Source organism: Dama dama, chromosome 28 (assembly GCF_033118175.1).
Source record: "Dama dama isolate Ldn47 chromosome 28, ASM3311817v1, whole genome shotgun sequence".
Taxonomy (NCBI): Eukaryota; Metazoa; Chordata; class Mammalia; order Artiodactyla; family Cervidae; genus Dama; species Dama dama.
The window spans coordinates 23,279,815-23,295,584 of NC_083708.1; the positions used below are offsets into that span (position 1 = coordinate 23,279,815).

Genomic DNA, 15,770 nt, shown 5'->3' on the forward strand with positions numbered 1-15,770 from the left:
TCTTAAAAGTCCTTTGAAACTAGTAAGATGTTACACTGACATATTTGTTCTCAGTTGTAATATAAATGTATGAAAATTTCTCCTACTTGAAAAAATTTTTAGTCCAGATAGAGGGCTAGGTAGACATTGCCATATGATATTGGACTGAGAAACTAATGTAAGAGAAAATACAAAAAAAAAAAATTACCTTACCTTTCCTCAAAAAATTCAAAATAAAATTACCATGAAAGTGAAGGTGTTAGTCACTCAGTCGGCCCGACTTTTTGCGACCCCATGGACTGTAACCCACCAGGCTCCACCGTCTATGGGATTCTCCAGGCAAGAATACTGGAATGGGTTGCCATGCCCTCCTCCAAAATTATCATATGATTCAGCAATTTCACTTCTGGGTGCAGACTCTAAAGAACTGCAAACAGGGACTTGAACAGATATTTGTATACCATGTTCACGGAAGCATTATTTACAATAACCAAAAGGTGGAAGTGACCTAAGTGATCATCTATGGAGGGATGGATGAACAATACGTGGTCTATACATAGAATGGAATAGGATTCAGACTTCAAAAGAAAGGAAATTTCTGATATATGCTAAGATCTTAAGGGAAAACCCAAACGAACTTTTTGGCCAACCCAATAACAACACAGATGAACGTGGAAGATACTCTGCTAAGTAAAATATGCCAGTCACAAAAGAACAGATACTGAGAGGTTCAACTTATTTGAGGCACCCAGAGTTGTCAAAATCATAGCGAAGAAAAGTAGAACGGTGCCTTGCCAGGAGCTGGGGGTGTAGGGGATGAGGGTGGGGAATGATGAGTAAGTGTTTAAAGGGTACAGAGTTTCAGCTTGGGAAGAAAATGTTCTCCAAAATGGATAATAGCGATGGGTGCCCAACAATGTGAATGTACTTACTGTCACTGAACTCTACAATTGAAAGTTGTTAAAAAAGTCAAAACACAAGACAAACTTACCTTACTCAATGGAGAGGGAGCACCAGACCTAAAAGGAAACCAAAAAGAATAAAAACTAAATAAACCTGAATACATTTGTAGAAGCATTTAAGTCTGATGCTTGGTCAAGCATTAACTTGTTTATATACAGACTTTTTTTTTTTAGTGATGCATAAACTATTTTCTAAAAACAAGTTTTATCTGACATCTGCTTCTAATATTTTCCATCCACTTGATTTCTAGTGCTAAAAATTCTTAAATTCAAAATCTTTTTTTGTATCTCTAGCAACTCAGTTAACTACTGGAGTTGATCTGATTGCTTACATCCATCAAAAATAAACTGCTCAAGTTGCAATTTTAAAAACTTTGCCCAAGAAGACCTGGGAAAAATAATGCTTTATAGATTTTTTTTTCAAAACTATCTGGTTTGGTATTTTTAAAAGTTAGAAAACCCATGAAGGTTAAAGTGCATTGGGATTCATTTAATCAAATTGTTATACATAAAAGGAACACTAGAATAAAAAGAAATTCCCATATACCCCATGCCTGATATGTGTCTCAGCTTTCATGTCCTAGAGCTTGTCTTTTTTTTCATGGCTGTAATGAAAACTATCCATGAGAAATGTTCTCGTTATCCTGTGAAACTTGAGAGCTTGAAAAGAATGGTAACCTCAATGCTTGTTTCTATGGGAATGAGGGAAAATCAGGATGAAATACATTTCTTTTTTCAGTTAGATTACTGGTGGCACTGATTATTGTATATCATTTCCAGCAAAATGCTTCAGAAACAATTATCTAAACAGCTTAGGTTTTACTACCCTGAGTTGTCAGAAAATAAATTAGTAAGGAAACATGATGAAGGAAAAAAAAGAGATTTAAATAAGAAGACTATCATCAGGGTCTTAGAGGATAGTTTTGTATTTATTTACAGAGATAATAGCACATGTGGCAGGAGTAAAATAAAATTAGCAGAGATTTAGTAACTGGAGTTTGGTACAGTATCATGAATTCTTTGTTTTACTGGATATGGCAAAAGAAATTTAACAATCTTAGATGCATTTTAATATCTCTTATGTTCAACTTCATCTGCAAACACATGCCTGCCATTTCCTGTTTAGTTTTTACTGAAAATAAACATGAAAACAAGGGCTCACAGAGATCTCTGTGATATAATGTAGATAGAAGCCTAAGGGTAATGCTTGATTAGGCTATGTTTAGTTTGGCTGGTATCTTCAGTGTAAACATACTCCATGAAGAAAAGGATATATGTTTATGTATGCTGCTTATTAAGGGTCTACTGAAATAAATGGAATCACAGTATTCTCTGTATCTCAGAAACTTAGGAACCTACAAATCTGGTACTAAGGAGGAAAATTCCCTAATGAGTTTTTGGTTAATAATTTCTCCACTCCTACCATTTCTTCTCTTTAAATATGTGGAAAAGGAAAGGAGTTAGGTCTAAATAAAAACTCAAGAAAGTAATAGTCTTAACTCTGCAAAGCCAAAACAGAAACATAGAAGCCATCTGACATGGTCACGTTCTAAGAATGAGTTAATTGAAATTAATTTGTTTCTCTCTCAAGAGCTTTTCATGAATCAATTCTTAGTGGTACTGACACAATGAGAAATATGAATGCACAAAAGAGAACTGAGGATGAACAAGAACTTTTTGAACTATGGGTCCAAACTAATATATAAAAGTTTCTGACATATTCTGTGCTCTGTAGCAAAATAAAGATATAGTAAAAATGACATAATTTCTCCACATACTATTAAAGAATATCATGCTCAAAGCTAAGTACAAAATATCATCACTGGCACAAGAATCAGCTTGCCAAGCTCTTGCAAGAGTTCTATTACTAAATGACACTTGTAGTTACCCCATGGAATAAGCAAAAATCTCCTCCTGTCTGTCTTCTCCAATCATTCCACTTATTGCACTATATCTTATTTGCCTGTCTTTGCCACTAGATGCCAAGTTTTTTGAAGGAAGCGAATCTATCTCATTGCTTTATATCAGATAAATATATTGCAGAATAAATTAGCCAAACATCTTAACAGTTATTTTGTTATGAAACTAAACTGTCAGGATGTACGATCTCTGTTTCCATGGCCCAGATCCAGGTTTTGTCATAATTTCCTCAAAAAGGTATAACCAGAGGTGTTCCCATTGGGGCCACTACTTTAAGAAGCATCATTCATCACTGATTAAAGTCTGAGGGCTCTGAGGCTCAAAAAGGTAAATAACTTGCCCAAGCCTCATCATTCTTTAATGGTGGATTTCAGGCTCTGGTCCAAGTCTGTCTGTGCACGTTTCACATTCCAGCCTGTCCTGACGAAAAACACAGGGGAGCCCAGCACATTTGTTCCTCTCTTACATAATACACGAACTGCTTCTTTTTACCTCTTCGTTAGCTGATTTCCTACCCTACCACTGGCTGTTAACCCTTTATAAAAGAAAATGCTATAATCTTTAGATATAAAATATGACATTATTTAAAGCCTGGTACTTATTTCAATTACTTCAGCTAGAGAAATTTAGTACACAGGGAATCATGTTGGGGAAAAATAAGGCATGAATGTAATTTAAGACAAGAAAGAATGACCTATAGTAATGTATCCTAAATCTTGTAAAACGTTACAAACAAACCATGGGTTTTTATGACGAACACAGAAAATGCCAAGGTTTGCTACCAATGTGTTAATGGTAAGCTATCAAAAGAAGACATTTTATTTCTTATTCATAACACTAGTCCCTACACAGTTTTGGTCACAAATGCTAGCCAGAAAAATAAACAAAATGCATATGAGAAAAACCTGTCTCTTCCAAATAATTTTAATTACACTAAACTTGAGGTTTCTTGCACCCTCAACAGCTAGTAAAACCACATATAAAACAAAATCGAGTTTTCTCTTTTGTGCTGTGGAATTACCGAAACAGATAATGTACAAATGCATATCACACAGTATTGCAGAAAATTCTAAAAATTAGTTATCAGTGGATATAAGGCACTAAATATAAAAGGCCTACATATTTTTTGGCAGACATTTGAAAATGCTTCTTTTTAAGTATCTACTTAGAATAATTTTATACTGCTCCTAGAAGACAAAGAAAACCTCTTTAATTAATTTTCTCTGTAACACTGTCTTTTGGCAGTTCTGCCATGAGCCATAGGGAAATCTTTTGTTTACTAAACAAGTGAAGAAGTCTTTGATTTCTAAAATCTAAGAGGAATATCTGTACAGCCACCTAAGAGAGTTCATTAGTCTTGATTTAACACCAAAATAAAGTAAAACCATTTATGCCAGTCACCTTGAGAGACAAATTTCGAAAGTATAATGGAAAAAACACAGATATGTAAAATGGACAGAAATCAGTTTTAAATGTTCTAAATACCAAATGTGGAATCTTAAGAGTGTTTTTTGCATTTTTAGTAATAACCAAATGCAAAAAAGTCACTCAATATAGTACTCACCCTTCACTTAAGTTCCCAGGTAAGCACAAACATACAAAGAAATAAACAGTTAACTACTATAGTTCATTTATTTTAAAAATAGGGAATAAGCAAGGACAAGTTCAGAGGTGGTCTTAGCCAATTCAGAAAAGAAATCTGACAAGCATAAAATGATTTTAAAGGAGGGAGGGAAATTATGCTCAAAGGTAATTCAAAACAAAGACCATTACGTTTTTATTTTACTACTCTAAATGTCCATAGTTAAATAGCCCAAAAATAGTTTGTAGCAGCCACAAGGGGGCAGCTTGAGATCTGAAGTTAGGCTGATGAAATTCACTCTGGGAGATGGCTTTTCACATGAATGCTGCCCTGGCCGATTTAAGCAGGGAAAAGGGTAGACCTGTGCAGGGTGTGAGGACATGAGGGGAAAAGACAGCAGATAAGCCAGCTTATCCGCCTTGTACCCATGCGCATCCTGCATTGCCCAGGGAGAGGCTCTCCACCGGCCAGAGGAGCAGGGACACTGCTCAGGCTTCCTGTGTCCTTTGGTTTAAATCCTAGGTAACTCATCTGGCTTCCTAGACACCCTAATATGGTGTGGGGGAAGGGGCTGCAATTACTGGAAGTGGCCACCTTCTTTTGTGACTTACTACTCTCATGCCTTTTTAGGTGACGTCAATCTACCCACAAAAGTACGATCATCCTTGGCCAACAGTGAAGTGGGGACAGATCTGGGACAACAGTACAACCCTGACAGAGCCCTTGAGAGGTCCTGCCATTCGTCACTCCAAACAGCTCTGCATCACTGCCTGAGAAAGTCCCACGTCATTGTTTATTATTGACAATGTAAGACATGCAATAATTTTTATACTATCTTGTAATAGACAAATAACCCTTAGCTAATGAAACAACAAGCAAAAAAAGTGACTCTGAGACACAACAATCTAGATTCTAGGAGAATGCCCAGAGAGAAACAAGCAGAGAGAAGATGCATTTTAATAGCTGTATCACAGGTAAAATCCATGGTCAGCCGACAGCCCTGCAATGAGCAGTTCATGGGCTGTCTCTGCCAATTTCTGCTGTCAATCTAAACAGAATCAACTTACAGCTGGGAACATCAACAAAAACAGATTTCACACTGGCTCTGTAGAGACAGCTACATTGAGTTTTTAGATGAAGATAATGAAGTACAAAATAGTCTCTGACCTTAGCAAACAGAAAATTCATTTAAACTACATATGAGGTGGGGGAGGAGGAGAAGGGAAGTCATAACACAGGGCAGTGCATGGTTAAGGAAGGCTTCATGAGATGGCCTTCCCGGGATGTATAAGATGCCCACACACAGAGACACGGAGACGCAGGCATCCAAGATTAACAGAGTTACAGTCTAAGCAAGGCAGTAAAACGGAAAAGGATCAGGTCTTGTGAACAGACAAGTATGACCCTGGCTGGAGAGAACAAAAATGGAGCCTGGACATTTTTGGCATGTGATCGGGAAAAATGTACATAAATCTAAGTGTCCAAACGCAAAGGTTGAAAACATACTAAAAGTGCACTTCTCGCTGCTCGACTGCTACTCTGTCTAGAAAAAGATCTCTGAGTCAAGTGTCAGCAGCATGCCATGCCGAAGGGTCCACGTGGGGAGAGCCTAGAGTGCAGAAAGCGATGCCAGAGGGCTTTGCTTTTTCCACAGTGGGGTTGGTAACATAACGGTGTGCAAAGGCTGCTTGGGAAATTGGGCTCATTCTTACTTGTGCCCATTGATGACAGCCTCAACTTTTAGACACAAGCAACTCTTTTTCTGAGGACTGTGAGTCCCTTCTGAGGGCAAATAAATAAGTCAGCAAGTTCAGCCAACACAGGTACAATCTACTAATCTGCTGCATTAGCCCGCAAAGAGATCACCTATATATGGGGTCATGCTATCATAAGTTAACGGGAAGGGTGGGGGGTTTTGAGGGAACTGAAGAGAATTACAATTAAGCATACCATGAAACTGCAGTACCATGATAAATCTCATTGTATAAAGAACAACTCTAGTATTTTTCTGTCTTATTCAGAATATACAACTAATGCGTACTTGTTTCCAGGTTTCTTTCCTTCTAATGTATTTAGATGCTGTTCAAGGGTCTCCATAAGACTGCTGGGAGCCTACAATAAGAAAAAAGAAAATAAATGTCTGCACTGCTTTCTTTCAAAATAAACACACTGGAACATCACTGTAACTTTGACTAGCGGAGGTCTGTGTACCCCAGTACATATGGGAGATAATTTCATCCCAGGTGCTTTTGGTACTTAAGTATTTAAATTTCACACAATCTCAAAGAGGCCCATCTTACATATACATAATTTCACTGCATAACAAATAGTGTTACAGTGTGGTTTCAGTGTATAAATTACATCAGATAGACTTTTTTTTAAGATATTATTTAAATGTAGTAAACAATTAAATCAAATTCACAATGTATTTCTGTAAGACCACAGTGAAAAAGTAAAGATATTTACATCCAAATCAAAAATATAAGTGCCCAAATACAAACATACAGAAATATGAAAATACAGTAAAATCTCACTTATCCACATTTGACTGAAATAGTAGAGAAAGTCATTACTTTATTAAAAAAGGGAGAGTAAAAGTTGTGGGGGGGGGGAATATAGTTTTAATAGTTGACCACAATTAAGATTTTCTTATTGTTGAGCTATTTATATACATAATATAGAAACTTTAGCAAATATTAACATTATAATAAGACTACTACATTTTGACAAATTTAATACATATTTTCAGCTCTTATTAAGAAGTACCTGAATGTTTGTTTTCATAATTTTTAGCCAATATAAAGTGATGGCATTTTACTGTATATTAAAGAGACATAATAGGTTCATATAAATATTCTACCACATCTATTCCTCAACTACTAGAAATCTAATTTCACCTTTCTTGAAAAATCTTAACTCAAATTAGACCTTGACAGCAGCATAGGCATTCAAAGACTATCATAACATTTATAGATAAATTAATTTTGATAACTGTTTTTTAATTAATATAAAATTAATTTTGAAGCATTTTAAAGTAACTATGCTAAATGCTGAAATAGCTCACAGAATTCAAGGTGATTTATACAACTGTACATTTTATGTTGTACTTACAATGACAAATGAAAATAGAATTCTTACTGAAATATTTTAATTCTGGAAGTTCAGACATTTAATATTCATTTTCATTTTACTAACAGGCTCATAAGTTGTTTTAACAATAATGACTATTACATATGTAATTACATTGATTATTTCAAGTGCAAATTACTAAGTGAGCCAAATATAAATTTACAAATTAGTAAGTGAATAAAAATATTAAATTGACCAAAGTGCTGAAGGTAGGGTACAAAGAGATAGCTAGCTCTATAAGCATTACATAAAAAGTTAATGTCTACAGAATAAATGATTATCAGGGGATATAATAAATTTTGAAAACTATAAAATTAGAATTTTTAAATACAGCTCAGGTAAAAGTGGACCTAGCAAATTACAGTAAACTAAAACTAAGGGTACACTTCTAAGCTTTCAAAAATGAATTTTCAAGAGATAAAGGAAATTTTGCTCTACGGCAAAACTATAAACTACTAAGATGTGATCACTTAATAAACAGAATGTGTATTGTAACCTTGAAAAGAAGAAGACAGAAATGGCTTCACAATTTTTAGATGTATCCACACTTGATAACTTCAAAACTGCAGTATTGTCATAATTATAATCATTATAATGGTCATAATAATGGAACCTAGGAGGCCTGGGCATAGAACTTTAAAAGATTTAGGTCCTCTGAATATTAAATGCAATGTAAAAGAAATGTGATTCTGTGCTAAATCTGTTTAAAGAATGCTATTTATAGTTACAAAATAGAGAACACTACATTAAATTGACAACAAATTGATAACAAAAGAAGTAGTTTTTTCCTATATAAATAATTTCTTAATTATCTAAAACAAAAAATAAAAAACTAGGATGATAGTTTGCAGTTTCATTTTTTTAATTTCTTAATAATTTAAGAAAAAAATTAAAAACAAAGTAGTAGTTAAAAAATCACAATAGTTGAGACAAACATAGACTGTAAAACTGACTCTGAGGTGTTACTTTGCAATGCATTGCACATAAAATTAAGTTTGCAGCATTTTACCTTAGAGGTTCAAAAATGCTTTATTATTTATATCTCTTATTAGGACATTTAAAATCTAACAGAAATAAACACAAATATTTTCAGAGGGAAAAAAACTACTTTGATAAAAAAATTCATGAGTGTAGGAATGCTGGCCTTCTCAACTCCATCTATGGCACTGAGCACATCCTGCCATGCAGCAGACAAAAAAATGAAAACTGTCTCAAATTTCCAAAGGGGCAAAATTTTGAGAATGCCTCTGCTGTTGTAAAAGGAACTTCAGAATAATTAGCAGTATCCTTAGTGGCTTATTTTAAATAATGCCGAAGTCAATAGACCAATCAGATGAAAACACCAACCCAAATAATAAGAGGCAGCTTGTGAAAGCAAATAAATAACAGTGATATATCATGATTACTGATTCAGTGGTACAGTCTTTAAAAGGAGACTTTTCTTTACCAGTAGTTTTCAGATCAACCAGAATTCCTGACATCAAAACCTAAGATGTTTTTCATAAATGTAGATACATTAAATTTGGAACATGCATGCACACACACCAAACAGGAAATAATATTTTGAAAATCCTTTTCTTGGAACAAATTCATAGCTGATTTTGAAAGGAACCATCCATCTATAACTCAGATGCTTCAGATTCTAAAGCATCATTAAAACCAAATGAAAAAAAAAAAAGCAACGAAAAGAGTATTCTAATTTTTGATTATTAGCTCTAAGAAACCATTGGAAAGGGTTGAGGAGAAATATTTCAGTTCTGCTATCACATTCACTTCTTATCCAGTACTGTACTTTTGAGTATTTAAAAATATTTTTCTTCAATATTTATAAATCATTTAAAATGCTGTTATGATGCTATTATATGCGCAACTTAAGAAGGACTACAGATGCCACACTGGTATTTATTGTGCATTTTCTAAGTTAAAAGATATCCATTCAATTCCTCTGTGTCATCTTGCTGCAAAAGGAATTCTAATCCTTTCTCAGTTAGGAACAGCCTTTTCCTACTGTCAGTCAATAGGGAGCCCTGCTGGTCCCCATCTCCTCTTTAATCCTCTTCCTTGGTGGGTACTTTTGTTCATTGCCATGGCTAGATTCAATAGTCATGGCTGCCACAGAGAATGCTGGCAGAGAGCAGAATCTAATCGCAGAGATGATCTACTTCACCCAGGTTGGCATTTCTGACCCATTTCCAGATTAGTCCTGGTCTACCCCTATCTGAAGGACTAACCTTAGAACAGCTCACCTTTCAGCTTGGATCAGACCAGAATGTCACAATGGGTCTAAACCCCTCATCCAATGATGAGCCTCCAATAAGACCTATGGAGACTTCTAAATAAAAATTAGGGAGTGTGTTTAGTTTTGCTGCTAATGATCCCAACAAAAACCACAATTAGGTTACTTGTTACGAAATATCAGAATCACACAATACTCTTGAACTGAGATTTAAATATATGTTGGAGAAATGAAGTAGAGGATTTTTTTTTAATAAGGAGGTAATTTTAAAATAAATGCTAATATTGAAGTTTATGTTACTCTTAAGGTCATAACAAAAGCAGAGGAGAGAGCATTACCAGTGTCTAATGAATCTCTGCATCAGAACAGCTTTCTATTAATACCAGATCCAGAGCAAGATTTATCTTCTCTAAGGATGAGGGCAGGGCTCTGTTCCTCAAATTATGACAATACAGACATCATTAAATAAAATATTATGTCTGTAGACTTGAGAGATTATATAAATTATAATGAATATTACATATCATTAAAATTAAACCCAAGTTTATAAATCTTCTTTTAATAATTTTCTAATTTTAAAAACAAAAAGATATTTAAATATTCTTCTAAACCTTTCTTTGTCTCCCTTCAGACTCTGCCCAAACTAAGTGAGACAATTGAGGACCTATTTTCTTTTTACCTGCCAGCCTATTAAACAATAATATAGTTTTACTTCTGTTCCATGGCGAGAACAGTCTATGTAGTTGAAATAAAGATAATTCAACATTTCTAAAAGCTAATCTCTGAGTTAAATATCCACCTTTTTTGGGGGGGGTTAACATATAATTTATCTGGGTTAGTTTTAAAAACTGCCATGAAAATGTTTATTATAATTAAATAATTGTAAATGAAAGCACACTGATTTTTTTGCTTTTTATTATAGTGGTACAAAATTCATAAATCTTTATCTAATAAAGATATTTTAATAGTATTTTATGCACACTTAATCTTTAACCATAACCAAGATGATACCAATATCTTATTTAGGTATGTAACTGATTAAAGAACACTATCTTCTCATAGTAGCAAAAATACTTTATGCTATTGAAAGTATAAAATACTTCCATAATAGAGTATAAGATACTCTAATAGAAGGTGTTATCTCCCAATTTTTATTGTTTTATCTTTATGTTTTGGCTATACCACACAGGATGTGGGATCTTAGTTCCCCAACCTGGGATCGAATCCACGACCCCTGCATTGGTAGTGTGAAGTCTTAACCACTGGACTGTCAGGGAAGTTTGCTATTGCTCAACTTTTAAATCAAAAAGCAAAATTCCCCCCTCCAAAAAAAAACCACAATGCCCTCATGTTCTGAATTGTTTTTTGAGTTTTATTTATAAAGAATCCTTGGTATTTAATTGATATTTTAATACTGTAAATGCAGAGATCATTACTTTGGGTTTCTCTGATTTTTAACAAAAATTTAAGGTTAACATTATTCAAATATGGAGACATTTTAAGGGGTAATAATAATCACTTTTTTTTAATTTACAAAGACAGAAAACTCCTATATTCATTACTGATATATATGATGACAGTTCTATACTTTCTCCTATCATCTATCTTGAGTTAAAGAACATGTTTGGGATAGAAATTTACTATAACAGACCGACAAGCTGATTAAACAAAAACAGTTCCAGCCAATTAGAAGAAAAGTCCTACAATAACTGTGCATGTGTGAATGGTCTCAGTTCTACATCAGAGGAGCGCTACAGTGCACTCCCTTGACAGATAAAAGGATTCAGAAGGAAGCACTACTATTGCTTTTGCTTTCTAGAAAGTCTCCAGAAAATCACTTATCTGCCACTACTACTTTTTTAAAAAAAGGTTTTTTCATATATAGGCATTCCTCCCATTCATAGGGGAGAAAAAAATTAGTGTAGTAGAAATATGACATCAGTGTTCTCCTCATTTGTGCCCCTTCTCCATCCCTGGGACACGTTGAAAACTAGAAGCAGAAAAACAGTTCAAATTGTTCTCATTACATGCCCACAAATAGTCATGTTTCATGAATAAAGCACCTTTTAAACATTATTCAAAGCTTCCTTTTGATTTAAGAATGAAAAAATGAGCTCAATAAGTATATTCAGTTGCCTTTTAAAAAGAAATGATTTTATAAGAGTAGGAAAATCTTCATATTATCTCTAGAAATATATTCAATAGCTAGAAAAAATAAGTAAGTTAGAATGATTTCCAAGAAAGGTGGCTGGCCTACATTCAAAATGCATCAAATGCTTACAAGACTCTGCCTTCAATAAGACCATTTATGATAAACTATGGATTAATAATTTCATGCATACTAAGTTTTTCACTTAGACAATCACTCACCTGAGTGAGGTCAGGAATGTCACCTTTATCAATGCCAACTTGCTGTGGATTAAAAAAAAAAGTTACTTAACAGGATTTTAAAAATTAATTTCTTAGATCACCTAGAGTATTAGTTAAAAGCACAGCTCAATCTTGCTAAAAAATAGTTGTTATTAGGTACATTAATCTCAGTCTGAATATGTGCTTTTTTTGTAGCTTTCCAATCAACAAAAGAGCAATGATTTTGGCAACAGAGTTAGAAATAACAAATGAACAGAATTTTGCTAGAACCCCAAAAAAAAATAACTTAAGAAACTGAAGTGTAAAAAATTTCCTCCATGGTTAATAGCAGCTAGAAATTTTTTTAAATGCTTAAACTAAATTTAAATGCCTGGTCAGTCCTCTGGACACGGAATATTCATTTAGTTTTAATAACTCGTTCAGGGTATAGTGTCCAGGCTTCTTCATACAGAGAGAATCACCATGTTAGTTTTCTTTGTATTCTTCCAGAGTTTCTTTATGCATATACAAGGAAATAGGAAATATATAAATGCATTAATTATTTCCCACATTACTATACAATAACAGTATACCATATGCATTGGGATTATACTTTTCATTTGACAATGTTCTTAGAGACCCATCCATATTAATATACAGAGTTTCCTCATTTTTTGAAGCAGCTTCCTTATCCTATAATTTATTTAACAAGTCACTTATTAATGAACATTTACATTGCTTCCTATCTCTTGCCATTGCAAGCAATGCTACACGCATCATTTTGCATCTGTGTGGATACATCTGTAGGGCGCATTTGTAGAAGTAGAATTACTAGATAAAAGCACATGTGAATTTTTAATCTTGGTCGACTGGGGAAGGAAGAGAAGGGAGGGAAGGATAGAAAAAGAAAGAGCTAGTAAGAATGCAAATATGGGAATAGATTCACTTTTTTAAGGTCAATCAATGAAGAGGGTATACTGGGGTTCACTATACAACTCTATCAACTCTTTTTATACATTTGAAAATTATTCAAAATAAAAAGTTGGGATAAAATACAAATCATAATTTCAATTCTCTCATGCTGTATAAATGAGGAAACTGAGGCTTACAGAAACAAAGTGGGTTATACCACATATCTCTCTGAGAATCGAAGGGCTTTGTTAAGCTGATGGAAATGTAGAAGCACACACAGGAAGTGTAAGTGTCAGGCTTCTGCAAAGACAGTACGTCAAACTGGAGAGTGGAAAATCCACATGAGTGACACATATGAGCTAACTTCTTCCTTTTGCCTTCTCTATATCTCCAGCAAGCTTTCTCAGCCTTGGCGGTATCAACATCTTGGGATGGTAATTCTTTGTTGGGAGCTGTCTGTGTCATCCTTAAACTCACATTCTTTCAAATTATGGAATTATAAATTAAGGCAACTTCACCCTTCCGTATATCAATACCTCTTGAGATGATCTATTAAAATACTAATATGAAGTAAGTCAGCATGTCTGAAGTTAAAGCATTATGTGTGGGTAGTAGATGCTCACTTGTGTCCAACTCTTTGTGACTCCATGAACTGTAACCCACCAGGTTCCTCTGTCAATGGAATTCTCCAGTCAAGAATCCTAGAGTGGGTAGCCGTTCCCTTCTCCAGAGGATCTTCCTGACCCAGGGATTGAACCTGGGTCATCTGCATTGCAGGCAGATTTTTTACCATTTGTGTCACCAGGGAAACCAAAAGCATTATAGATTCTTAATACTGGAATCATGTAGGCAAAAGGTGATGTGACTCTATTAAGTGGGTAACTCTATTAAAGACAAAGTTTAGGAATTTTTCCTTTATATTGCTATTTTTACCACCCTGAACACTTAACTAGGGGGATAGAGCTGAAGTGTGACTGTATTACAGAAATCTCATCACTTTCTGTCCGCAAGTATTCTGGGAGACAACTCCTACGAGTTGGTATTTACCTTGGAATCACAAACTAAGAATAACTTAGTCCTATAAAAGGGAAATGCGTTTAGCAGACATGCCTATTACCTGTTAAATAACCATTTTACAAAGTTTCAGCTGTCTGCTTTAGAAGCTTCAGCGTAAGAATTCAAAACATGGCAAGTTTTCTGTACTTCAAGCAATTCCTCTGCAAAATTTGGATACGGCTATAGGAACTATGGTATTTCTTTTAATATGATGGACAACTTAATGTTAACATTTGCCAAACAGCCTATAATAAAGTCATATTTCATAAACAACATTGTGGAAGTCTCCTACACGTCCGTCAGACAAATGGTGTTAACGACAAGGTAGCTTACCGGGAGGAAGTCCATACATATGTACCCACACAATCACTTTTCGTAGAAAGAGAAGGGTTGTACATTTGTTGCAAATTCTCTGTATTTAACATTCATAATCAAACCACTAAACACTGGTATTCAGTTAGTGTTTAAATTATGGACAATGTAATTTAAATATGAAAGAGAACACAGCTCCTTGCAATTAATATTTATTCTACTAAAAACAATTTTGTCAATTAGTATCCATTCCGGGCTTCCATGATAGCTCAGATGGTAAAGAATCTGCCTGCCACGCAGGAGCTGCAGGAGACTTGGGTTCGATATGCGGGTCAGGAAGATACCTGGAGGAGGGCATGCAACCCATTCCAGTATTTTTGCCAGAGAAATCCCATAGACAGAGGAGCGTGGTAGGCTACAGTGTATGGGACTGCAGAGTTGGGCATGACTGAGCAACTCACTTTTAGGTTTTTTTCATCCAATTTACAAAAAGTCTTAGTCATAAAGTCTGAATAAAATAAAAATACTTAAAACTCTCAAAATGACATCTAACTTCTGTATATCTCCTTCTCAGCAGCTTAAAATAGGTCTGAGATAACATGAAGTTATCAAGAGACACAAAATAAAATTTTACATATAAGAATAGAATGAATTGATAATAAGCACCCCTTTTCTCATGGAGACCTTGATCCCAGCCTTTTCATGTTGATTCGAGAAATATATACCTCAAACTGTAACATGTGCAATGCTTTATTTTTCTGATATACACAATATCAGATGAGAACACTGGAAAGAATGTATACCAGGGATTAATTGAACCGTGAAATAATCTTCTGCCCTGGATGCTTAGGTATCTTTTCACAGAAAAGAAGTAGGCAAATTTTACTAGATTATACTGATAATTATGGTTAAATCATGGGAAAATCATATAAAATACAAAAAACTTGTGTAGCAACAAAAGTTTCAAGCAGTTCTATTCTTCTTAAAGGCCACCAACTTCAGTAAACCCATGGAAGTACACATGAATGCTTTAAAGCATTAATTTATACAGCTAGTCTTTACCTTTTGTTTTCTATATAATTTTTTTAAAAAATTCTGATTATAAACTGAATGGGTCTAAGCTCGAGATAGCATTCTGCAAGATTATTCTGATCTTAGAATTTGAATATGACAATTATTCTTATGAATAAATGAAATTTGAAAAATAACACAGACTAGAGTACTTTTGAAATTACATATCTAAAACTACTATTCTTGTGTTATAGCCTGAAAATGGTGAAAACAGCAAAAACATGGCATAAATGTCCCATGTCCGCACCATTTTATTCTTTGC

The 15,770-nt window shown here is 34.4% G+C and overlaps 1 protein-coding gene across 1 annotated transcript in view; it reads right to left on the reverse strand.

Annotated features, from left to right (window-relative positions):
- Positions 1-15,770, reverse strand: part of SNAP91 (synaptosome associated protein 91) — a 158,382-nt gene that overhangs the window by 71,208 nt on the left and 71,404 nt on the right. The window contains exons 9-11 of the mRNA XM_061131620.1: positions 12,179-12,220; positions 6,485-6,555; positions 971-998 (exon numbers count right to left, since the gene is read on the reverse strand). Of these exons, the coding sequence (XP_060987603.1) occupies positions 971-998; positions 6,485-6,555; positions 12,179-12,220 (141 nt within the window). The remainder of the gene's footprint in view (positions 1-970; positions 999-6,484; positions 6,556-12,178; positions 12,221-15,770) is intronic.